A 27,459-nucleotide genomic window follows, 5' to 3' on the forward strand; every position below is an offset into this window, starting at 1 on the left:
TTTTATTTTTACTCATAATATTACATATATGTACATGTTATGATTTATTATATGGCATAATCACGCTGACACACCGGTTCTCGTCAGATCACCGAAGTGAGCCTGGTTAGTACCAGATAGGTGACCATTTGGGAATTCTAGGTGCTGTATGTGCTCTCCGCTTATCTCAGCATTTGTTTCCAGTCGCCTTGTACATACACTTCACTTGCCACTGGTATTTCATAATGTCGACTCAGGAGAGGTGTGGTTGGAGATTCCGCACCTCCTGCCACAAAAATTTTATGCGCAGGCACCCCTTCGTGGGTATCCATAGTCTGTCAAAGATTGAAGGAGCCCTATGCTATCATTTATTCATTACTAGCGTTGCCCGGGTGTTTGGAGGTGTATGTTAAGCAAAAAAAAAAAAAAACTCAAAAAACAGCGTTCAATTTTTTAAACTTTGATTCCTATTATGACCCCTTAACATTTATTGTTTTGGACTCAAATCGAGTTAGTAAGTTAGATCCATGTCCAAGGAACCTATATCTAAAATTTCAAGTGTTTAGACTCAAAATTGTCGGAGGAGTTTGGTAGAGTTCTCAAAGATCAAATCGTTGAACTTCGACCCCTTAACAGCCAAATTTCTGGCCGAAAGCCATTCACAAAGATTTCCCCAAATCTCAGTACCCTGTATATCAAATTTCGAGTCTGTAGACTAAAAATTGACACAGTTATTGTGTAGGGAAATGTACACAGACACACACACACAGATAGATATATAGATATACTAAAAAAAAAAAAAGATTTGAGATTATCTTAAGTATGACGACAGTCGATGTGTTTGCGGCATTATGGTGAATGAGAACTTTAGCTAGGATTAGCATAGATTACCCAATGTACCGTGACAAGGATGACCAAATTCCTCCGCCCTTCCCCTATTTTTGAGTGGCCTAATTTTTTGTTTTCCTATTTCGTTTTTGTACATTTCAGAAAAATAAAAAAAATATATAAAAGTTTAGTATCTATTCTGATTCTACACCTCGTCTTTTCTGTCCTCGATTAGTGAAGGAGAAATCCTTCTAGACTGAGACAATTTTAATTTTTGTTCCTATCCAGAGTGCCCCTTTTTGGAGAACTGGATATCCCCTACATTAAAAACCGATCTTCTGTCTAACTCTGTCCTCGTGTGAAGGCAAGTAAATAGGAATTAACCACTCGCGTCTCAGAATTGAAAGCAGAAATTGGGCCAACAGCAGTTGGATGTACGTATTTTTATTAAGCCATTTTCCGAACTTCCAAATTATTCTTCATCTGTTCAAATTTAATGTCATTTTATTTACAATAAATGAACAGCAACATCCTTTTTTTTTTTCGTTAATCAATTTTGATCAATCATTGATATCAAAATAATAAAAAAAGACTGCATTTTCCTGAAAATCTTTTTTTCTTTAAATTTACAAATAAATTTTAAAAAATGAAGAAAAATTCATATCACAAACATGAAAAAATGTGTCAGTTGTTGTCAACCGTTGAGCATAATCTGTTCTGTATCTCAACAAAGAAAAAAAAAAAAGAGGTTAGAAATAATTGCCTTCTATATTCTCAAGAGATCAGTTTTAATTATTTTGTTGAAAAAAAAAATCATTCATTTTCTTCTTTTTCTTTCTGGAAAATGATTGTCCAATTATCGATAAAAAAAATCGAAGAATTTCATTTTTTTTTTTCTGTAAACCAAGTATTATATTGCAAATACACATCATTCAAATATGTTGATAGCATTAATAATCATTTTGATACTACAGAAAAAAAGATTAATTAATCGGATATATATATATATAGTGATCTTGTCGGATTTTAGAATGTAGACCTAGATAGCATTTGATCTGACACATCGATATTTGGTTCTACCTAACCACTTAATATTTTTTTTTTTTTTACTTTTAACCTTTCAGAATAAATCCTTGACAACAACACGACCATATTACGAAGATTAATGGATTAACATTGCAACTGTTTAACAGTTTCCATGAAACAAGTAAAACGGTCCATCCAAAACGTAAACGAGCTGGTGAGGAAGCCGACCACTAATCTCTGCTATGGTAAACACCGTTAATGAAGAAAAAACAAAATCTAGGAAGCAAGGAATGGTACGCAGACAAAAATAAACAAACAGGTCAATAAATTAAAATATTAAAATGTTAATTTTTCAAAGAATCTGCATTTCATACCCCTCAGCCCCTCCCCCCAAAGCATCAAAAAATTTAAATGAGGTATATTTGCAATTTCATACATGATGTAGAACCAATATTTTCGCCGGATAAAGATAAGCAACTCGTATTATTTGCATAACCCAGGCTTCTTTTCTCATCTTCGTTATTTCTACAACGTTTCAGCCGATGTAACATACTACCTTCTCCAGGAACCTCTTTTTGAACCTGAGAAATCTTTTATCTAGAATTCTGAAATTTATACAGATTTTCGAATTAAACCCCTTAATCCACATGGATCTGTGGCACAATGAATAAAGACATTGATTAACAGTCAGTTAACAGGTCCCACTTTGTCAACTTAGCTCCAGCCCCTGACCCATCGCCGCAATGTTGCATCTCTGTGCCTGTTTTACAGATATTTTAGTGAAATGTGCTCTGATGAACTCGTTGCACTTGTGCCCCCTCGATGTATAAATCCCCGACAAACCTGCTTAGCAACAAAACCACACCCCTTCACTCTTGAGGTCCCTAAAATGCCAGAAAGTTTTCTACTCTAATAATTTATTTCCTCAAACAGCTAGACTATGGAATTCCCTTCCTGCTACCTGCTTCTCTGACTGTACTGATATGCAGAAGTTTAAATGTAACGTAAATCAACATCTTGTTAATCTTTCCTAGGCATGATCCCAAATAGTAGCCCTTACGTCCAAGTGGCGATATGCTTTGTAAGGGGGTGAACGTGAGTTAAATAAAAATGTTCTAAGTGACAATTTTAGGAAGGTTCAAGGTTCCATTCTTACTACAGGCAATAATAAATAAGAATACCATAATAAATATCGCTGATGGAATAAAAACAATCTACCAAGATAGATTAAGTAAAAATAATCTACACCTGTAGATTAAATAAAGTGTTTTCTTCGACATCTCATATCGAGTTCTGAGTTGAATTTGTCAAGTTTAAAAAGATGCATTTTAAAAAAGTTGGAGGTTAGATTAGAGACATTTACAAATTTGTAATTTATATATGACTAGCAGGCGATCCGACGTTGCCCAGGATTAAATAATGGTTCACGAATGTTACAGACTCTAATTGTCTGTTCTTTCTTTCATCGGATTTTTTCGATTACCGATACTTATTGAAGACATTCCGATACAAAACCTATCAAAGAACACTGCCAGGCACACTTATCACTGATCCCTTCCTTAAAATTTGCACACTTCTGTACAAAGGGACACAAACACTATCAAAGCAATGACGTAACAGAGACATTTACAAAGATGAAGTGTTTTCTTTTTAGGGGACGAGATGGAGAAGTAAAGAAAAGGGAATTTGATTTTTAATGTAAAACATTTGATATTGTAAGAAGACCCCTGACGTAACGGATAAAGTACCTGAAAACTTCAATTGCAAGTGACACTCTTTTGGAGGTTGAAGATTCAATCTTCATTGCAAGCGACACAAAGAATACAACTTCGAATTACTTAAGACTTCTATTTGGTTATGGCTAGGGCTAGGACAACAGCATATTCTTTTCATTGTTTTGACTCTCGAGTATATATCCGACATACTTAGACACAATTAATCAATCTAGAACCACATCTCTTTATATGAAAACATAAAATGTTAATGGATATATACCTGAAAATCAAAACAAAGAAAAGAATATGCTGTTGTCATAGACTTAGTTATGACTCATCGAGCAAGAATATGCAACCCTGGGGATTAAAAAGGGTTCTGTTTGAAATTTTATGCAAATTTCTGAGTTCGGAAAAAAGATTCCTCAAGGTCAACAAGACACAGCTAAAGAAGGTCTAAGGTTACATTGACTGAAATGTGAAAATAACACTCAAGATGAGAACTGTAGTCCGAATAATCCAAAAAATGCACAAAAGTCTTTAATAATTCACAATTATATTCTTTGTATCGCCCACACTGAGGATTGAACCTTCAACCTACAGAACAGTGTCATTTATAACCGAATTTACTTAGTATTTTATCCATTACACCACTGACAATTCTAGTATTAATTTTGGAAGCTTTAAAATTATTCTGGTTTTGGAATGCATAATTTAACTACTTATCACTATATATATATATATATATATATATATATATATATATATATATATATATATATATATATATATATATATATATATATATATATATATATATCCACGCTGAGTCGTAGAAATTTCCAGGTTGGTATCTGGTGGCGCATTAATTTATTGTGAGAGATGCACCCTCAATCTTCGTTAAGACATGCATCTAAGAGAAGATAACTCTGATGAAAAAACCTGCATTGTATTGTATGCTTTGTCTTGTGGCAGTTGTCTGCACCGACAAGGATTAGCAGTAATAACAAAAACGTGGTTGGTTCTACAAAAAGCCTTCACCACTATAAACAAATCATCTGTATGGATTTTCGAACAACTTAACAGTTGTGGCGGAAGACCATACGTCGAAATTGACAGGAGAGTCCATCTCACACACACACACACACACATATATATATATATATATATATATGTATATATATATATGTATATATATATATATATATATATATATCTGTGGAAATATATTTTTTCAATTAAATTTCACCTTTTATTTATACCAATCGTTTAATTTATGAAGCTCAATGTAATTACAGAACATATAGCAAATAAATGACAAAAGTCTATATTCCAAATTTCAAGGTGTTGACCATCTTATAATTTATTCCTTTAAGTATGTTGGCAGCTGCACACGTACATGAATACCCAAATTCAAATTCAAAGATTTTTTTAAATTTACAAATTTAGTAAACTTAAAGCAAGTGTAACAAGGTGTAAGGGCTAGAATACTAGGTAAAATTCAGTTATGACACTTTTTTGGAGGTTCAGGGTTCCATCTTCATTGCTGATGATATGCCAGTTACAATTGCAAATTATTTTCGACTTCTATCTGGTCATGGCTGATGGAACGAATGAATGCTACTCTCACGGATGAAATAAAAGAAATAAAAAAAGTCGATGCAGATTGCAGAATCGGACAAATTGTGAGAATAACACTAAAGATGAGAATAGTAGTCCAAATGATACAAATAAGATTCTCCAGTTATAAAAGATGCAAGTGAGAAAGGTCGGAGGTTATATCGGCTGAAACGTTCTGAAAACAAGATGAGAGTAGCCAGTCCAACGATACAATATTTTTTTATTAAAAAAAAAAAAAGATTATTTTTTCCCCATTTTTTAAAAATTATCCATTTTGACATTTTTCCAATCCACAATTATTTTTTTTTTTGTTCTCATTAATTTTAATTTACAATTGTCTTTTATAAAACTTTATTTATTTTTAAATGAACTCCTTTTCGTTTGGTTAGTTTGCTTGGATGTTAGTCCTGTTAGGACATTTTATCCAAAATAATCGAAGTGCTGTACCTGAGGCTTAGCAGGTAGCCGTGGCGACCCTGAACTGGAATTCTTGCTGTCCAATGGATTGCGAGAAAGGGAGTATGGACCTGAGAAGGCATGGTTCCAAGATGAGGGCTTGAGATTGACCCATTGGCTGCAGTCGGGAATGTGGCCAATGTTGGATTTGTGTAGAGCTGTGGAATGACAAGTGTTTGCGCCCTTCGAATGGACGCTTGTTTGCTGCGTGGATATTTTCTCTTTGTTTTTCTCTTCATTCAATGATGAGGATGGTTCAAACTGCTGGGTAAAGAATGGATCTGAAAGAGACAAAAAGCAAGAGATTTTATAAATACATATATGTAAAAGGAAAAATGTGTATGTGTGTGTGTGTGAGGACACTTCTCAACCTATATACTCAACAAGTTTTAGATTTACAGAATTGAAACTTTGTATATAGGGCATTCAGGTATATGGGAAACTTTTTAATCTGTTTTCATTCGGAAAAAAGCTAAGGGGTCAAAATTGAACAATTGGTATGTGAGATGGTGGTGGTGGGGGTCAGATTTTCTCTGTTTGTTAACAGTTTCACGAATGCACATGCACAGTCGTGAAACCTGGCAGATCACTTATGTTAAGAATAATCAGGTTGGAAAACACTTTGAAAAGATCGTATCAAGCTAGTGTAATGGTTATCGTATTTGACTCATTGTCTTTAGGTTTTGGTTTCGACCTCAGCTTGAGTATTTTTTTTTTTTTTACTTACAAGGAGTGAACTGTTTAGAAAGAACATAATACTCGCATGCACATGTCTTAGTTTCTGAATTAATTAAAATATAATATGTATACATATTTTTCGACCAGGAAGACCGAACAGTCTGCTAGTATATCTATAAAAATGAGAATATATGTGTGTGTGTGTGTGTGTGTGTGTGTGTGTGTGTGTGTGTGTGTGTGTGTGTGTGTGTGTGTGAGAGAGGACAACTCTCAACCTATATACTCAAAGAACTTTTGATCTACAGACTTGGAATTTAGTATATAAGGTACTCAGACATGTACAAAATTTTTTCATCCATTTTCATTCAGAAAAAAAAAAAAAGGCTGGTAAGGGGTCAAAATTGAAAAATTGGTATGTGGGGAGGCGTCATCGAATTTTTACTTGCTTGTCAATTGTTTCACGATTGCTCATGCGCAAATCATTCACATGACAGCTTCCTTATGTTAAGAATAAGTTGGTTTGAATACACTTTTTAAAGATCGCAGCAAGCTGGCCTAATGGTTATCATACTTGACTCACTGTCTTTAGGTTTTGGTTTCGATCTAGGCTTGAGTATTTTTTAATTTTTTTTACTTACAAGAATTGAACTATTTAGAAAAAAACATAATACTCCCATGCGCATTCAGTTTCTTTCTGTTTTTTTTTTTTTACTTCATATTTTTTTAAAGGAATTTAATGTTACATTTAATACCGGGCAATGCTGGGTGCATCTGCTAGCATATATATATATATATATATATATATATATATATATATATATATATATATATATATATATATGTTTCCACGATTTCTTTGAAGTTAATAACTTTTTAAACAAAATGGACATACTTAAAACTGTTTAGTTAGTTTTAGCAAACATTGGTCCGTGTTCTTAAAAATAAAAATTCCAATTCCAACCAATTACATCAAATTTCATATTTAATCCGATCAGCAGTTTTCGTTTTGTTTACTAATATCATAGCGGAGTGTGAGAGGAAACAACTTTTCAGAGCCACAAATCCTCTTCATGTCAGTCATGACATCATGAAAAAATTTGGAAGACAATTTTCAAAATTTCACTGTTAATGCTTTTGCAATATTTTTCATATAATGAAGAGGTATGTATTTGCTTCTTTTTCACTACAGGAAGATGTGACACAAGGCCAGAAGGTGGGATGTGTCAAAACAATGTCACTTAAGAAGTCGCACTCTGGTCGAACAAAAATCACCTCGACAGTTCTGGTGATATTCCTTGGTCAGGACATCTCAAGTAATAAACTTACTTCCCCCAAAAACCGATATTAACTTGCTAGCCATCTCAGTAAAATAGGACACAAGGTCAGAAAGTGGGGATGTCAAACCAGTGTCCATAAAAAAGTGGCACTCTGGCCTAGCAAAAATTGTCTGGGCACCCCGTCGGCACTCACTGGGAAGGGCGCCTCAGTAAACGCAATAACCTTGCCCCACTTGAAAGCCGAGTGGCAAGGCTTGGGAGGGCAGACCTCCTAGGTAATACCCTGATGACGTGCCTAAGTCCGACAGGTAGTGGGCCAGTTTCTGCCCCCTCACCTGTTGGACTGATTGTCAAGAACAGATTCTTGGCTGGTACTTTCTATCCAGGTCTCCAAGCAACTGAAGCAGCAATGTGACCAACCCTGCGACATTGTAAATAATGACAGGGTATGACCACAATGATTTGGGTGAATCTACTTATATCAGGGGTGATAAGAATTTATAAAATATACTGAACCATTTTGAATTCTTTAGTGATAGGTTTGGCATAAAGGCCTACTACACAAGATTTCCAGCTACGGTATAACTGGAAATGTTTTCTCGATCATTAAATCATTTCTCTCAGATAGGCTCATAAGAGTAATGGTTGATGGGCAGAAATCAGAGGCCCACAGTATTAATGCTGGAGTCCCTCAGGGGTCCATACTGGGCCCAACTCTCTTCCTGATCTACATCAATGATCTCCCAAAACACATACTAAAATCTTTCGTTGACATCTATGCTGATGACACGACCATCTATGGCAACACATCAAAGGCCGTAAATGATGATGTTCTCTCTGATTCTCTCTCCTCTGATCTTGAGCGCATGGTACAGTGGGGAAAGAGGTGGCTGGTTACTTTTAATGCATCTATCTCTACATCATAAATGCTCTGATCCCCATCTGGCATCAATTGAAATGGATGGCTCTCGTCTAGGGGAGGCCCCATGTTTTAATAAGCTTCTGAGTGACCTTTACTCCTGATCTTAAATGGAACACATAGATCAAGTCTGTGGCCAAGGTCGCTGGGAAAATGGTGGGATCCTTCTACCGTTCCAGGAGATATCTCACTAATGATGCAATTCTCTATCTATATGAGCCAAGTACGTCCAAAGATGGAGTACTGCTGCCACATCTGGGTGGGAGCTGCTAAAAACAGCCTATCCTGCCTTGACAGAGTACAAAATAGACTTCGTGGCTTGGTGGGGGATGCCCTTTTCTCTACCCTGCAACCTCTCTCCCACGGAAGAGACGTAGCGAGCCTGTTGTTCTATCGTTATTTCCATGGCAAGTGCTCGTCTGAGCTCCATTCTCTGGTCCCCCCTCACCAATCTTTTTCAAAAAATACCCGACTAGCTGAAACCACCATCAATAATTTTCCCCACTCCCTATCTGTGCCTAAATCAAAACGTAGATTCCATGAACAAAGCTTCTTTCTTAGAACTGTGCGCCTGTGGAACTCTGTTTCGCTTGCCTGTTTCCCTCCCGACTTCAACCTGGATGTCTTCAAATTCAACACAAACAAATTCCTGATGAACCGCTCCCCCCTAAGTAATGACACCTTATCAATTCTCCAATACTATTACTACACTATCCCATTGATTACTGTACACACAATAACCCTTATCCCGAGTGGCCATTGGACCTTGATAAGTGGTGAACTCGATGTAAAAAAAAAAAAATACTTGTTTGTCCTGACGCGAGGAGACCATCATGTTCTGCTTCTCTGACTGCGTTTATGCTGCCATTTTTTTCTTTGGACAACTACATTTTTCTATTACAAGAATGGCTCTCCATTCATGACTTCCCCCTTCTCCCTTTCTGATAAACAATTTCCTTCAATTAAACGCTATTTTACTTATGCAATAATATTTCCATAACATGTTTTATCATCTGTGTCATAATAACACTGGTGGAATGGACAAACTGATAAAATGGCAGCCTGATAAGCTGCAATTCTGAGTTCAATTCCAGTCAGAGGAAATCCTTTCTTTCATTTACTCTTAAAGCAATTCTTACTTTGATGGAACAAGAGACAGAAAAAATTAAATGGTTAATGCAAAATATTTTCCTCACTCTCTATCTTTGTCTAAAACTAAACGAAAATTCGATGAACAAAGTTTCTTTCCTAGAACTGTCCGTCGGTAAAACAAAATACCCTAGAGCTGCTTTCCATCTGACTATAGCATCATCGTTTGGAGTCATCCTCTTATATAATTAAACCTTACCAAAGTTTCTCCATTACTGATCATCGCAGTGTTGTCTATCTATATAAGAGCCAGGTACGTCCAAGGATGGAATACTGTTGCCACATCTGGGCAGGAGCTGCTAGAAAGGACTTGTCCTGCCTTGATAGGGTTCAAAATAGACATTGTGGCCGCGTGGGAGATGTCCTTTTCTCTTCGCTGCAACCTCTTTTTCACAGAAGAGATGTTGTGAGTTTGTCTCTGCTTTATCTTTATTTTCATGGAAAGTGTTCAACTGAGCTTCAATCTATGGTCCCCCCTTGCCAAACTTTCACAAGAAACACTCATCTAGCTGAAAACACTATCAATAATTCCCCACACTCTTTATCTGTACCTAAACCTAAACGTAGATTCCATGATTAAAGCTTTTTTCTTAGAACTGCACGCCTATGGAATTGTCTTCCGTTTTCCTGCTTCCCAGCTGTCTATAATATGATTGTCTTCAAGTCAAATGTGAACAAGTTTCTGATGAGCCATTACACTTAAGTTAACAAATTTACCGAATTTCCATTTCTAACAATTACTATATTGTCCTTTTGACTACTGTACACTCTTTAACCCTTATCGGCCTTGATAAGTGGTAACGCCCATTAAAAAACAAACAAACAAACAAACAAACAAAAAACATCCACCTAATACTCATTTACCCTTATCCTAGAGTTGCTTCTGGGACTTGATAACCAGTGACCCCAAGTAAAAAATAAGGTTTCATTTATATATGATATACATTCTTCTATTGTCTATAGCAGGTTTGTTTAAGTCAGTATGACGAGTACCATGTACTGGCCATTGGGGTCTCAGTTTGGAATCAGTTTAGTTATAGCAACACTGATGAAAGATAATAGTTGATTTCCGAAAAATTTCACGTAAATAAAATGAAAATAGATGCGTTTATAGACATACACACACAAACACGTATATATAATTGTTACTTCATAAGTATTAATCTTGTGAAGCTATGATGTTTAGAAGATAGTCTTAATAACAGATTGATTGTTTGTAAGACTCCAGTTTGGAATATATATATATATATATATATATATATATATATATACACGGCATAATCACGTTGTTACACCGGTTCTCATCAGACCACTGAAGACAAGCAATGTTGAGCCTGGTTAGTACTAGATGGGTGACCATTTGGGAATTCTAGATGCTGTATGTGCTCTCCGCTTATCTCGGCATTTGTTTCCAGTCGTCCTGTACTTCACTTGCCGCTGGTATTTAACAATGTCGTCTCAGGAGAGGTGTGGTTGGAGATTGCGCACCTCCTGCCACAGAAATTTCATGCACAAGCAACCCTTCGTGGGTATTCATAATCTGTCCAAGACTGAAGGAGCCTGCTATCTCTCTCTCTCTCTCTCTCTCTCTCTCTCTCTCTCTCTATATATATATATATATATATATATATATATATATATATATTAAATTTATTTATACAAACATTGATGGTTGAGTTTTCAAGGGTAATTCTTGGCCTGAAGACGTAATCTCCCCCAATAACAGATGATTAAAGAAACATGTATGCACATATGTAGCTATCAATGTTGGTATAAATAAATTGAATATACCTGCTCTGTTTACTCATTGAGCACTTTTTGGTAGACACAGGTTGTTTCATTGGATGTACTTCTAGGAAACTAAACTCTACTGCCATAATATATATATATATATATATATATATATATATATATATATATATATATATATATATATAACTACTTCATTTACTCACATTAATTTAATATACGAAAGTATAGATTTATGTGTAAACTTTAAGTATTTACTTCAAAAGTGCTCAATACGTAGGTAGAGCTAGTTAGTAATTTATAAAATATATATGGCGATTAAGCTACACTGAATATTCGGCATTTCCTTCACTCTAGGACTCGTCAGACTTATGCGCGAATTCTCTGGTTGTTTCTCTTTTTTATATGGTCCTCTTCTGTTAAGGATTTTAGTTAGCCAATTAGCTTTCTAGTATCCACCGCGCCCCTTCCTATCAGTCAATGGGCATGCATTTTATCGAACAAAGGATCTGTTTTAGAACTAGGGTAGTGGTTTAAGGCACACGTTTTCCTTTCTTTTTTTTTATATATATAAATATACAACCTGGCATAGCAGATAAATATTTGGTAAAACCTGGCATAGCAGATAAATATTTGGTAAAAACTCCATTTTAAGGTTGAAGGTTCAATACAAAGAAAAAAAAATTTGATTATTTCCTATATAGTATTCTATATTAAAAAACTTCCAAGATATATATATATATATATATATATATATATATATATATATATATATATATATATATATATATATATAATTTTTTTTTTTTATCCTAAGTTGGAAAATTATTTTGTCAGCAAGTCATTTAATCTCCTGCAATCGCTTAATCAACTTGTTTTATCAAACTCACAGTAGTCCTAAGCTAAGGGATATAAAAACAAAACGGCATATAAAATCATGGCTCTTCAGCAGTATTGATCAAACACCACTTCACTTAAACAAAAGAAGTACCGGATGTTGGCTAATGAGGTCTCAATTTGGAATCATTCTAGTTATAGCCACGTTGAAGATTTACAGAGATTTACAGACACGTGTTTGCGGAGGAAAAATACATCCATAGACACGGGTTTTGTCATCTCTTCAACGAAAGAAAGTTTAAATATGAAATCTGAACAAAAAAAATAATGAAAATAAGTGCATAAAATGTTTAAAGCAATTACACAAATGCATGAGTGTGTGTGTGTGTGTGAGTGGTTTGGTTGACATAGTATTGTTTACACTTAAGAATTTAAGAGACAAATAAAGACCTTAATTAATCAAATCATATACACACTACTTATATGCTGACCTAAATAGAGCTGAGAGGGGAAAAGATAACGAAATACCAAAGTCTTATATACGACATGAAGAGAAACTGGAATCTTAGGAAGATCTCAATCATTCCATTAACTATAGAAGCAACTGGACTCATGAAACAAAACAAAAAAATTGCACAGAATTTTGAACGGAATTCTTGTGCAAGGACCTGTGGCATAGTTGATAAATATTTGGTAAGAATTCCGTTTTAAGGTTGAAGATTCAATCTTCAGTGTGGCCGACACTAAAATACAATCATGAATTATTTAAGACTTTTTGATGGAACGTGAGCACGCTACCCCTGTGGATTAAATAAAGGGTTCCATTCAAAATTCTGTGTAGATTTCAGAGTTCGACAGATATACCTGAAGAAGGTCGGGGGTTACATCAACTGAAACATTGCGTGAATAACAATCAAGATTAGAATAATCCAAATAATCCGTGTTCAGGAGAGGTGAAGAACATATAAGATTATACATAAGGATAACTTTCTATGACTAAACTAAATAAATGCTTGTAGAGTAAGTGATTATCTTTATTTACTAACCTATCACGTATAGGATATATATATATATATATATATATATATATATATATATATATATATATATATATATATATATACTAGCAGGGGTACCCGGCGTTGCCCGTTTTTTTGGAGGTGTGGTGTGTAAGGGGGAGGGGTGGGGGGTAAAGTAACGATTAAGCGAAGTAATAACTTAAATTAAATAAATTAAATATAAAAATAAAAACGATGTTAAACTTCTTTAAAAAATCGGCAAAAAAAACAAACAAAAATAAAACAGCAAACAAACATAAAACTTCTTTAAAAAAGAAATCGAAAGAACAAAAAGTAAAAATCAGGGGAAAAATATAATAGACGTGTTTGGAAAAACAAAAACAAAATAAACTGCGAAAAGCGAAAAAAAAATTCGGTTAACTCCATGGTGCGTTTCACCCAGTCCATTCCAGTTTTTTTTAATAAACTACAAAACGAAATAAAGTGAAAAAAAATGGCATAAATAACCCTTTGTTTCGGTTAACTCCATGGTGCGTTTCACCCAGTAGAATTCAAATTCCATTCCAGTTTTTTAAGCAACTACGAAGTAAAGAAACCCAAGCCAGTGTTCCTTCATAACTGTCTCTTGTGGACGATCCCGCAATGGTGTTAAGTGGTGGCGGGGGAAGGAGGAATTTATTAGAGAGAAAAGATTTTACCACTTCCATTGATCTTAACCGATTTTGGTAGTAAACTCTCAGCAGATAGAATATAGGATTCTACGATTATCGAGGAAGTGGATAGGTAATAGGCCTAAAACACACCTCAGATGTTGTGCTGCAGTTTGTGCATATTACATTTGCATGAAATGCCCTGATTTTTAATTCTATTAAGGTCAAAATCAGAGGGGAAAAATGAGTTCATTTTATATATATATATATATATATATATATATATATATATATATATATATATAGTGGAAATGTTAATTAATAAAAACTGAAGAAAGTGCTCAATACTGTTGTAGAGCAATATGCGTTTTATTTTTTATTACCGTATCCCTCTGTTAAGTTACATTATTGTTTCAGCTACACGGCCATTTTTCTCTGTTAAGTTACACAATTGTTTCAGCTACCCGGCCGTTTTTTTGGCCGTCTGTAGCTTCCTCAGACTTTTACAGAAACCTGTGTTGTTCTGTAAAAGTCTGAGGAAGCTACAGACGGCCAAAAAAAAAACGGCCGGGTAGCTGAAACAATAATGTAACTTAACAGAAAGATACAGTAATAAAAAATAAAACGTATATATATATATATATATATATATATATATATATATATATTTATATATATATATACTAGCAAAAGTACCCGTCGTTGACTGGGTTCAAAAACAGCCTACAGAAAATGGACTCTCATTTATGAAAATATGATAGGTTATGAGAACCAAGGGTTGTATAGAGATAGCTTCAAATTTGGGGGTATCAAAATCAAAGCAAAATATGATGAAAGTAAAAATAAAATAGATAAACCCCATAATTTATTATACCATACCTGTTCACACTGAAACGCTTACCACAATATTCTGTGGATCTATATTAAAAAACCTTGTTAAACTTTGTGACATATTTCCATTCTATGGAGGTCAGGCGCGAACGAACACCCCATCATTTTATTATACCGTATTTCTTCAAACTGAAACATAATTATCAAAGTATACTTACGCAAATAGATATGAAAAGCCTTTATTAAATTTTGTGCCTATTTCCATTCTATGGAGGCCAGGCGCGAATGCAGACCCACAATTTTATTATACCATCCCTATTTAAGTTAAAACATACTTATCAAAGTATTATTATGTTCATCTATATCAAAAACACTTGTAAACGGTTTATTTAATTTTTAAATTTTTATTTCTTTAAATTTTTAAATTTTTTATTTCCATACTTTGTGGACCAGGCGCAAACGCAGACCCCACAATTTTAATGGACCACCGTTCTGCCAGATCAAACATATCCATTCCCGTGTCTCGATACATATTCTATCATTATATGTAATCAGTTTTTAAAAATTGTCAACCATATAGGAACCTATTCGTGACCACACACACACACACACACACACACACACACATTCAGCTTTATATATATATATATATATATATATATATATATATATATATATATATATATATATATATACATGAGGTGCCTTCAATAAATTTTCAGACTTTTTTGGATGGACACTTTTATTGATAGTACACACATGAAACTATAGTCCTCTTTGAAGTAATCTCCTCTGGCTGCAATGCACTTGTTGTGCCATTCCAACAACTTCTGGAAGGGCTCATGAAACTTCTCTTATGTCAATGACCCTCATCATAGCTTTTTTTCGTCTCCTCAACAGTCTCATAAAAACAGCCTCTAAGGTTTTTCTTGAGCTTAGTGAAAAATCAAAAGTCACACGGAGCAAGGTCTGGACAGTAGGGAGGGTGAGGAACAGTCTTGATGCCCATTTTGGTCAAATAGTCTGTAACAAGGATGGAGTTGTGGGTTGATGCACTGGATCTTTTGTATCTTCAGTTCCTCATGAATAATTGTTGTGTACAGTTCCCACACTGACATCAAACTTATTGTCTCTATAGACACACGACGGTCCTTATATTCTTTATTTGGCGAATCAAGTTGGGTGTTCTGACTTCCTTACTCCTCCCACACTTCTCATCATCCCTCACAGACTCCCTGCCTTCCTGGAATCTCTTATACCACTCAAAAACTGATGCTCGATTCATACAAGATGATCCAAAATCAGTATGAAGCATTCCATAGGTTTCTGTGTCATTTTTCCCAAGTTTAAAACAGAATTTTATTGCATATCATTCTTCTAAAGTTTCCTCACGTCTAGATTGCATTTTTGAAATTCACCAGCTTTATCAGGCTTTAGTAGGATGTATTCCAATTATACTGTAGCTGTTCATTTGAACCTGAAATCATAAAAATTGGTCAGTCATCTCATAAGATGTATAGCAATAATATACTGAGTTTTCAAGAGTCTATGACAATTTTAAATGTGTATACAAAAAAAGTCTGGAAACTTATTGAAGGCACCTTGTATATACGTATATCTCAACATAATTTCTCTTCATATTATTGAGAAACGGAATTATCCGGAACCAAGAATGTCATTGCATTTTCTTCTACTTGGCATTGTATTGTTGCATAGTTATTATTAGAAGGGGACTGATGCTATATATTTGTTGTATGTTCATATGAGTGAGTGTTCATATTGTGAGAGATCATATTGTGTGTGAGAGAGACTGGGTATATATAAAGAGAGACAGGGACATTTTAATACTGACATGTGTTGCACTTTGTATAAGGGGATATATATATATATATATATATATATATATATATATATATATATATATATATATATATATATATACAGATAGACCGAGAGATAGTGTGTTTGACATTTATACAGTTCTTGGAATGGAAGTGTTTCTATAACATTGACACATATATTTCTTTACCTATTTTTGAGATGATGATTTTTACAAAGTTCTTATAATATAAATCCATGATACCTTTCTGTTGTTGAATAACATAACACGAAGACGCAGATGCAAAAAGATGAAGTTGTTCGTTTATTCCATTTCGACCGGTCAATGGCTTTGCATCAAGGAATTCAAGTCTTCACATGATTTTTTCTTCTCCCCTTCGCTTCCAAGGTTCCATGTCAGCTCTGTCTCTGACTCCTCTCTTCTCCCCTGACTGACTGACTCTTACTCTTTTCCAAGCTCCAACTATATTGAAAACTCATGACGTCATTGCATGACCAGCACGTGCATATCAGACACGCGGCCTTACACGCCTCACGTTTTGACAAAGCCGACTCTCTAACGTAATTTTTGATTAACCCATTTTACAAACATTTTCCATTGTCCGTTTTTAAATTCCTTATTTTAATTTAATTTCTTTAACAGAAACAAAATTCATCATTATATTCCATTTTTCAATAAACAGATATCTAACTATTTTATGTGAACTAAACAATCGTAATTCTACATTCCATTTTCAATAACATTCTGTATTTATTTTAACTTATGATCGGAATTCTCAATTCCAAATCTAGCTTCGCAGGTTCGAATCCTCGGCTATCCCATCTCATATTTACTCACTTACAAGAACAGGCGACTTGTTCTTATTACAGTATGGTATTATATTTAGAAGGGGTATTTCCAGTATATGGATATTAGGGGGTTTTTTCAGCGTATTAAAACTAGAGATAGGAATGTATTGGGCAGATGATAAAGAAAGGCTATAGAGTAGGATGGAAAAATGGGAGAGAGGGAAAGAGAGGAAGAAAAGAGAAGAAAAGAGGGGAAGAAAAGAGCGGGAAAGAGAGGAAGAAAATAGAGGGAAAGAGAAGAAGAAAAGAGAGGGAAAGAGAGGAAGAAAAGAGATGGAAAGAAGAAGAAAAGAGAGGAAAAGAGAGGAAGAAAAGAAAGGGAAAGAGAAGAAGGAAATAGAGAAAGAAAAGAGAGAGAAAGAGAAGAAGAAAAGAGAGGGAAAAAGAGAAAAAAGAGAGGGAAAGAGAAGAAGAAAAGTGAGGAAAAGAAAGGAAGAAAAGAAAGGGAAAGATAAGAAGGAAAGGGAGGAAGAAAAGGAGACTGTTGGTGAGAGAGAGTGGGGATGATAAAAGTTTTAATATAAAGATTAGACATATTATTTAACATCTATATAATCGGTTTACCCATGCACAAAAACAACTGAAGTTCGGTTCTCAATCATGTAGCGAAGCCTTTCAAAGAGAGAGAGAGAGAGAGAGAGAGAGAGAGAGAGAGAGAGAGAGCATGCTATCTTTTTTAAACTTATGAACAGATCGTATTGTTAAAAACAAAAATTGCATGAACCGAAAAAAAAAATGAACGAGTCGTAAAAAAGAAACAACTATTTATATCCGTACACAACTCACGTTGAAAATATCCGAAAAGTCTGCGAAGACAATGGTGCAAGAATTGCCTCTATGTCCTGAGGTTTCCCCAAGAGCTGTCTGCGTGCTTATTTTGGATTGAAGCAGACCAACTCGAAAATAGTCTGGTAGACATCCTCGTATATCTAAACTTTTACAAAAATACACACCGATATCTATCCTTTCCACCATTTATTCATAAAGATCAAATTTTTATATATATATATATATATATATATATATATATATATATATATATATATATATATATATATATATTTGTTATGAAAGACTGTAATAATCCATAAATTATGTTTCTCCATCTCTCCTGAAGACTAGCCTAATCTAAGAATACCAAATCCGGCAATAACAATGAAATATATTTCTATTCTAAACTAGCTATATTAACTGGTGTTGCCTGGGTAGACATATATAGATTAAATGAAAATAATTTAGAATTGTGATTACAATTATTTTTTTTTTATTTAGTTTTATTTGTCTTTATTCGATAATCACACACACACGTACATGCACACACACGCACACACACATGCACATAGTTGTATATTTTGGGAGCAAGTCATTATGCAAGCACGTCTGACTGAACACGACATTTATTCTTTTTTTCTGATTTTTATGGATACCTTTTCCATTCGCCGAACGATCTTTTTTATATCAGCTGGTATGTTGTATAAAATGGCACCCAAAAATTGTTTTTCAGCTATATTCTTCTCAAGCGCTTTCTATCGGTGCATCCGGTGATCATCAGGAGCAATCCTTGTTGTTGTTGTTGTTGTTGTTGTTGTTGTTGTTGTTGTTGTTGTTGTTGTTGTTGATGATGATGATGATGATGATGATGATGATGATGATGATGACCTTTTTTTGTTGTTGTTCAACACACACCTCCAAACACTCGGGCATTCAGGTCTGAAAGTTGCACAATGTTCAATGAGTGAGATTCGAGATGCACTGCTGTACAACTCATGCTCACTACCGAGATTTTTATTTTAGAAATAAAAGTTGTTTTTTTTATTTGAATTTATCTTCTATCTATCTATCTATCTATATAATAAAATGATTGCAGAAATTCCCCTCTGAACCAAACTACACCAGGTTTGCACCAACAGATGCCACATACAAATTTATTATGTGTACGCTATTAGCCACTATATTATGTAATTTTTGAATGCCATTTATTCATTATAGTAAAATCCTACATTACATCCTAAGAGCAACATCATAAGAGCTGCAACCATCTATAGTGGAAGGAGTTGCTATTTTTCCCTCTAAATAAAAACTACTCCTACCTCTCCCAGTCAGCACCGAGAGTTATTCTGCATTTGGGACAGATAGGGGGTTACATCCCTACTATCTAAATCCTATACTTATAGATGTATCATAATCTTTCCATTTCTCGATTCCAAAAATAATGATTTCTCCCTTCTCATATTTCTCTAGATCTCATTGGCTGAGAACAGACTATTCCTTAATTCCAGAATGTAAATCTTCCTACAAGAACGAACTCTCCAGATATTTACAAACATGGCTTCACTCTATACAAGTGATAATCGTTTTAAATACAATATCCCAAATACAAACATATTAACACATCGAGACATGTTTATATGCCAACGCTGCTTTTATTTTTCCATTATGCATAACGTTCATGTTAACTTTTCTTATACAGTTACTCTACCGTTTATTTACATACATCATACATTCTGTTTTCCGACACATCGTCACATGCTGATAGCCATTATTTCTTCTTCCTTTTCTAAAAGCTAGATAAACCTTTCTTTTTTAAGTATGATTGACTAAAATTCTTTATGTATACACTAAATAAAAAAATTAAAAAAACGATTATGCGAATAATACAGTCAATACCCAGAATTTGCGTGATTTAGAAGCCTTTAAACTGTCTATTCCTGAATAGTTGCAAAGTTTGTGTGTGCATGTGCATGGGGGGGTGCGCATGTGCGCGTGTGTGTATATATGTGCATGTTGTTTTTTATACTGCCTTTTCCCTGACGTAATATTATATATGTGAATTAGTCAATGTTTAATTTATTGAGATTGTCGGACTGACTTCCTCATCTTGGTTGTTATAGTCACAACGTTTCGGCCGTTTTTCCTTCCGGCCTTCATCAGGTGTCTTGTATCTAACTGGGGAACCGTTTGTTAGGAGTCTCGAACCCAACCCTTTATTATTATTACGGGGGTACCGTACTCGGACTCCAGCTAGGCTCTGGGACATAGTTGCTGATTCTCTGTTTTGAATGTTACTTTTCACTGCCTTCGTTCAGGATTGAACTCAGCAGCTTTGGGTAACTGTAAACTTTGATACAACGTCTAGAACCACTCGGCCATATGACACTAGGATCCCATAATAATAATAAAGGGTTGGGTTCGAGACTCCTAACAAACGGTTCCCCAGTTAGATACAAGACACCTGACGGATACAAGACACTTGCCGGAGGGCAAAACGGCCGAAACGTTGTGACTATAACAACCAAGATGAGGAAGGCAGTCCGACAATCTGAATAAATGAAAACACCTCATCTCAAAAAGACAGACAATTACTAGTCAATGTTTGTTTCTATAAAGCTTGTTCCATTATACACTTTAATGTTGTACAAATGTGACTTTCAAAGTCTGGATATTCAAAGCTTTTTCCTTATATACTTTAACCAACTTTCGACGCACGCAACAACTAATAACAAAATCGGTATCGTTTTCTTTCACCGTCAACTGGGCTGTTCTTTGCCAGGAGGGGTCACTTTTTGCGTTAACATTTTTGCAAAGTCATACGCACCTCACAATACGTACGTTTTAAAGGCAAAGTCATTCATACGTACATTTTAAAAGGTGTTACTTTGAAGGCCTGTAACGTCGTAATTTCGTTGTAGCCCAGTCAACTAAAGCGTTTCCTCTTTTTCACCCCTTTCCCTCTTAGCATTAGATGTTTGAACCTGACTACTGCGGCTAAATTTTTGTTTTTGTACTCGCACGGGTACTCGTTACTATTTTCATTTTTGTAGGGGGTTGCTTAATTTTTTTCTTTTTGTGGAAGGGGAGGGGGGGCTCGTACGAGTAATAACTAATATTAAATGCTTCGTTTTTAGTTTTAATCGCAAATAGGTTACAAAGCAAAATAAATTGTTTTTGCCTGATTTGCACCAATTTTATTTTCTTGTAGGCATATAGATTGAAAACTGTGAATATTATTTTTTTCAAAATAATAAAAAAAATTTCTGCTTCTGTTTTTGTTGTCTGAAATTAAAATTTAAAAAAGGTTTACTTTGTTTCAAATTATATTCAAATTATTACATGTTTACATTGTAACGTACAGGTGACTACAGGAATTTTGTTCCTTTTAAGTGATTGGGGGTTCGAGAGTTTTTTGCCACCTAAACTCTAGTCTTGCCAACAAAAATACCATACCCTGACCCATACACTGCCCATCAACTTATTATGTACGGGCCGACCGACACTACAACCACCAAATTTTGTTGTTCGTACATAGTATTTTTTTTTTGTGTGTATGTGTTTACTTGCCTACCCACGAGAGTAGAGCTAGACACAAGGTCGGTTTATAATGTGTGTATGGGGGGGGGGACAGCTTCCCAAAAAGGGGCACTCTGGTTAATAACAAAAATCAAGACCAACAAAATGAATTGAAAAAAAGTGAAGTGCAGCATTAGAGCAGATACTACACTTTGATCCTGGCTCGAATGCCAAACGCCAAATCTTGACAGCGATTATCAAAGTTACATTTCGGGCAAATTTTGTGACAGCCCCACCCCCACTCACAAACGGGGGTGTCCATTCTGAAGGCTGTTCTTAACATGATGAGGTTGGGAGTGTCTATTCCGAAAGCCGTTCTTAACATGAGGAGGTTGGGGGTCTCTATTCCGAAAGCCGTTCTTAACATGAGGTTGAACAAATGAAATTATTGAAATTAAAATAACAAAATTTCAAACATCATAAAACAAACGTATCCAATGCATAATATTCCTAAAATTTAAGATTTTAAAAGGTGTTTTTAATAATTCTTTCAAAAAAGAATAATTTCAATAATTCGTACTTAAAATAAGACTGAAAAAACTTTTCAATGATTATTAAATAATAATAATAATAATAATAATAATAATAATAATGATGATAAGAAGAAGAAGAAGAAGAAGAAGAAGAAGAAGAAGAAGAACGATTAGAAAACCGTAATAAAAAAGGAGTGCATGCACAGGGAAAATATAGGCGTGAGGGGGAAAAAAAGCGAAGGAACTGATTTCTCTTGTAACCGTTTCCGGTAGCAGCCACGCCAGAAGTTAGGAGGTACGTTATCTGACTTTAACTAAAATTTTTAGTTTCAATAGTTAAACCAGAAGAAAGCTGGCATTTTGTTTCATTAAAATAAAATGAATAAGGTAAAAAAGACACTTTATCAAAATCTCCTATACTTAAAGATTACTACGATACTATCCCATTGATTACTGTACACGCAATAACCCTTATCCCTGAGTGGCTTCCGGGCATTGATACGTGGTGACTACCTTGTAAAAAAAAAAAGAAAAAAAAAAGATACTTGGTGTCTATTATCTCTTGAATATTTTATAAAAATCAGAGATATCTGAATTTTCACAAAGGGTTTTTTTTTTTTATTATACTATAGAGTCACCGGTTATCAAGGCCTGGAGATCACTCGAGGATAAGTTTCAAGTGAGGCAACAACATGATGATCGGTAACGGTGGACATTAGGTAAAAATTAATCATTTAAGAAAACGCCACTCCGATTGTATTCCCGATTACATAAAACAAACCTAGCTCATATTTGGATTCCTTACGCAGTGGTGTAGCAAAGCGTGGGGGGGGCACCCTGGGCTACACGTGTCAGGGGCGGCATTTTGAGGGGTTAAAAGTAGAAAAAAAATCAAAATAATAAAAAGCTAACACTCTTTGACCTTTATCCTCGAGTGGCCGCTCGGCCTTGATAAGTGATGATGCCTATGTAAAAAAAAAATCTGAAAATTTATACTAAAATAAGTTTTCAAGGTCGTAATATACTTTTTATGTCTTAAAAAAATGAACATATTGAAAACTAGCAGGACCCGTTAACCGGCGTTGCCCGGTGGTAGCATGCATCACCCCACCCCCGCGTAAAAATTTAAAATACGGCTATTGTTGTTTTTATCGTTTGCCACCCCCCGCCAACCTCCTCATGTTAAAAATGGCTTTCGAAATAGAAACCCCATTTTGTGCTTGGGGGTGGAGTTAACAAAAACATTGTTGGAAGATTCAGGGTATTTTTCAGAGTATTGTTCAGGGCAAGGTATTTTAGTTTGCAAGACTGGCGTTATGGTGGCAAAAAACTATCAGACCCTGTGTTCCTTAAAGAAAACTAAATTCCAGTAGTCAGTTGTACGTCACCAAATATAAATGTAAAGCAATTTAAGAAATTGATCGTTTTAATTAAGCTATAAAAGTAAACATTAAAAACAGAAACGGTTTATTTAACTAACAAACAATGGTGAATCTTCTTTTTAAACTTTAAATGGGTTAAATTTAATCACGTTATTATTGAAAATGTAATCATGCGAAAAGCTGAAATAATTATGTTATTCTGAAAGCCATTCTTTACATAGGGAGGGTGTTTAGTAACTAATCTGTGTTTCAGCCTTACAATGTAAGAAAAAAATATTGTAAAACATGAATTTAACCTGAAAAACTAATTCAAAATTGCGCGGTACCAAAAAATTCATAAGCACCAAGTTATACTGGCATATGATTGCGTGCTCTGTCATCATATGCATCCTAAATCGATAACTACTTTAAAATTTGGTGCTTATGCATTTTTGGTACTGCGCTATTTGTAATTAGTGTTTTCAGGTTAAATTCAACTTTTACGCTATTTTTTTTTATTCAATCGTAAGGTGGAAGAATATTTACAAAAGTCTCTCCTCTCACCAATGTAAAAATAATTCCCCAAAATTGTACTTTGTATTGTTCAACGCTTTTAATTATAAATTATAAAATGAAACACATTTACTCATTGCAAAACTTCATCTGGCATATTAATTTATTTTTATTTCGGACTATTATTCTCATCTTTATTAGTTGTTGTTTTCATCTTTATTGGTTGTTGTTTTTTCACGACGTTTCGGCCAACTATTCCTCTGACCTTCGTCAGGTGGTAACGAAATAAAAATAAATTAATATATATAATGAATTCCAATTAAGGAATAATATATATATATACCAATCGGTACAGAACCGACTATGGAAGATCAGATAATAAATAAACGTGGATTTATAAGATCAAAAAATCCAACCTTGATCGCCCTTCGGGGCCCGTGGCGCAGTTGATAGAGACGTTGAATCTCTACGGTTCCAGATGGACATTGTTTGAAGATAGCGGTTTCAATCCTACCCAAAGCCAGCCAGAGGTTTACTTGGCCAAAGATGAGATGAGCATTATATATATATTAATTTATTTTTATTTCGGACTATTATTCTCATCTTTATTAGTTGTTGTTTTTATTTTTATTGGTTGTTGTTTTTCACGACGTTTCAGCCAACTATTCCTCTGATCTTCGTCAGGTCTGACGAAGGTCAGAGGAATAGTGAAAACAACAACTAATAAAGATGAGAATGATAGTCCGAAATAAAAATAAATTAATATATATAATGCTTATCTCAAAAATGAATTCCAATTAAGGAATAATATATATTCATCTCGCATTATTTCTTTTTTTTGGTAAATATGAAGAATCCTTCCATCCTCGATAAATCCTTCAAAATTACCACTTTTAAACGTTTTCGGGCGGTGAAAACGAAAATAACGTATGAAAATCCAGCATACGAGTAATTTCCAAGATATGAATAAATGTTATTTTCTAAAAAGTGGGGGATCGCGTTTCTATAATAATTTAACGCGAAATGAGCACCCCTTTGTGGCCACTATTTTCGGGCGGGAGGGGGATCAATGTACAATGAGCACCCACTTTTTACATTTGCAGTTGGTGCACGTCAAATCGATTATTAATGCCTGTTAGCCCCCCCCCCTCAAAAAAAGGTTACGTGCTCAGTTTAGGGTAAATTGTGTTCGTTGTACACTGAACTCTCCCTCCAAACAAATGGTGGCCATAAAGTGGGTGCTCATTTTCCTTTTAATTATTATATACAAGTGATCCCCTACTTTTTTGAAACCAACAGTATTTAATAATTGTAAAAATACTCGTTTTCCGGAATTTTGAACGTTATTTTCGTTTTCAGCACCCCTGAAAACCTATTTTGAAAGTAACATTTCTTCATATATGTTAAACTATTTGTTTACCGGAATTTTAAGCATGATTTTTGTTTTCAGCACCCCGGAAAACATATACAAGTCTTAATTTTCAAGAATTGGTGGAAGGCGGAAAGAATCCTCGTATGTACTCTTTTTTTTACTTGTTAAATAATGTGATTAAGTGAAATTAAAATTTAATGACATCCTCACATGTGTAATAATAGCGTGATGTAATTTTATCCATTAATAGTTTGTGTATATAAACAAACCTGGAAACATATCAATCAAATTGGAAACTCGAAAACCAAATTAAACAAAATATATTATCACATGCGTCCCTAGAAATACTATTGCGGTATATTTATTAATAAAATAACAGGTTAATTTAAATTAATTGTTAACCACATCTTAAAATGTGAAATAATAGCGCAATTTAATGCTAGTCCCTAATGACCGTTTAGTACAAACGAATTACTGTCCCGTTATCTTTATATCAAAATAAAATTTAATTAAATAAGAAAATTTGAAAACCTGAAAATGTTGTGAAATAAAAAATCATTTTTATTTACTTTTTTTTTTAATGTTATTAAATTCCAAATTTTTTTTATGTTATTTTCTCTTCTACCTCTTATTAAATCATTATGAAGAAAAAAAAACTTAATCGGACTGACATCTTGATAAAGCCAGGTTATTGGCGAAAATTCAGAATTTAATAACATCAAAAAAAAAAATAAATAAATAAAAATGATTTTTCATTTCACAAGATTTTCAGGTTTTCAAATTTTCTTATTTAAATTCATTAAAAATGTTTTCTAAAATGTGTGACTTTACATTGCTTAAAATATAATTAATAATTATTTGTCACTATAAATGAAATAAATGGAAACGGCAATGAAAATATAACATTCCAATTTCCGTTTGTTAAAATAACACGACAAATAAGCAGTAAACCAAGTAATTTGTTTCCTAATGATAAGGATGGTAATAATGAAAATATAGTGCGAATGAATTTTTTTTTTGTTATTTTTGAGATTACAAAGTTTGTAATCGGGGTATTTAATACATAATGATTCTACTCAGGGAAGCCATGTTTGTGTTAATCTCTGTAGCGTTCTTTTTTTTTGAATGATGTTTTGGTCAATCCGGAATTTCCGACTATGTAGACGTCAACTAATGAGATTGTGAGGAATGTTAAGAGGGAGAAATCATTATTTGAGTAGTGGTAAAGCATTAAGAGTATGCGGTGTGTAAGAAATTACTAGTCAGTTAATGACGGCTTAGACCCAGAAAAGTAGAAAAAAGTATAAATGCACGCAGTGTAGAATGGTGTCGTAAGAGAACATGGCCGAGAGGGGAAAATTTGAGCTACGTTCTCTGTAGGTTTTGACGATAATGAAGATGGCGCACCTAGGAATAAATCTAATGTTTTAATATTATGAAGTAACGTGTATTAAATAGCGTTCTATAGTTAAATAAGGTAATGGCTAATAGCGTAAATATAATACATTTTTATGTTCAATCAGTTGTTATAAACCTACAGTATTTTGGTCCAGCAGGGAAAAACTGCGTCTCTTTTATTATATATTAGAAGTTATATTGTACATACTCGTTATGGAATGAAGTTTTCATACAAAAAAGATCATTTAATTTGATCTAGGAGTTTTTTTTTTATAGGTAATGAGATCGATCATGTCGCGGCCATCTTGTAAGCCATGTTTAGTTTCAGAACAGTTTCCGATGGTTCGTTGTTCTACACAAGTCCTCGGAGGAGACAGATTCGCAGTAGACAATTCTCGAGTTGGAATCCACAGAGCAAAAGATTCTTCCCGTGTTGACAAGAAGAAGATATAGGTGAAATTGCTACAGAAAGGTTTAATATTTATGGAACAATTCCGGTTTCTAATTGCTTGGTAGCAGAACGTGAATTTGATTTGTCAGTTCCTAGCAGCATCATTTATAAATAGACTGTGCGCGA

The 27,459-nt window shown here is 34.2% G+C and overlaps 1 protein-coding gene across 1 annotated transcript in view; it reads right to left on the minus strand.

Annotated features, from left to right (window-relative positions):
- Window positions 1-5,369: 5,369 nt before the first annotated feature.
- Window positions 5,370-27,459, minus strand: part of LOC145242657 (protocadherin beta-15-like) — a 288,612-nt gene continuing 266,522 nt past the window's right edge. Inside the window, exon 3 of the mRNA XM_080105787.1 lies at window positions 5,370-5,902. Coding sequence (XP_079961913.1) covers window positions 5,861-5,902 — 42 coding nt within the window. The 3' untranslated portion in view covers window positions 5,370-5,860. The remainder of the gene's footprint in view (window positions 5,903-27,459) is intronic.

Source organism: Euprymna scolopes, chromosome 21 (assembly GCF_053919585.1).
Source record: "Euprymna scolopes isolate OS-2025 chromosome 21, ASM5391958v1, whole genome shotgun sequence".
Lineage (NCBI taxonomy): Eukaryota > Metazoa > Mollusca > Cephalopoda > Sepiida > Sepiolidae > Euprymna > Euprymna scolopes.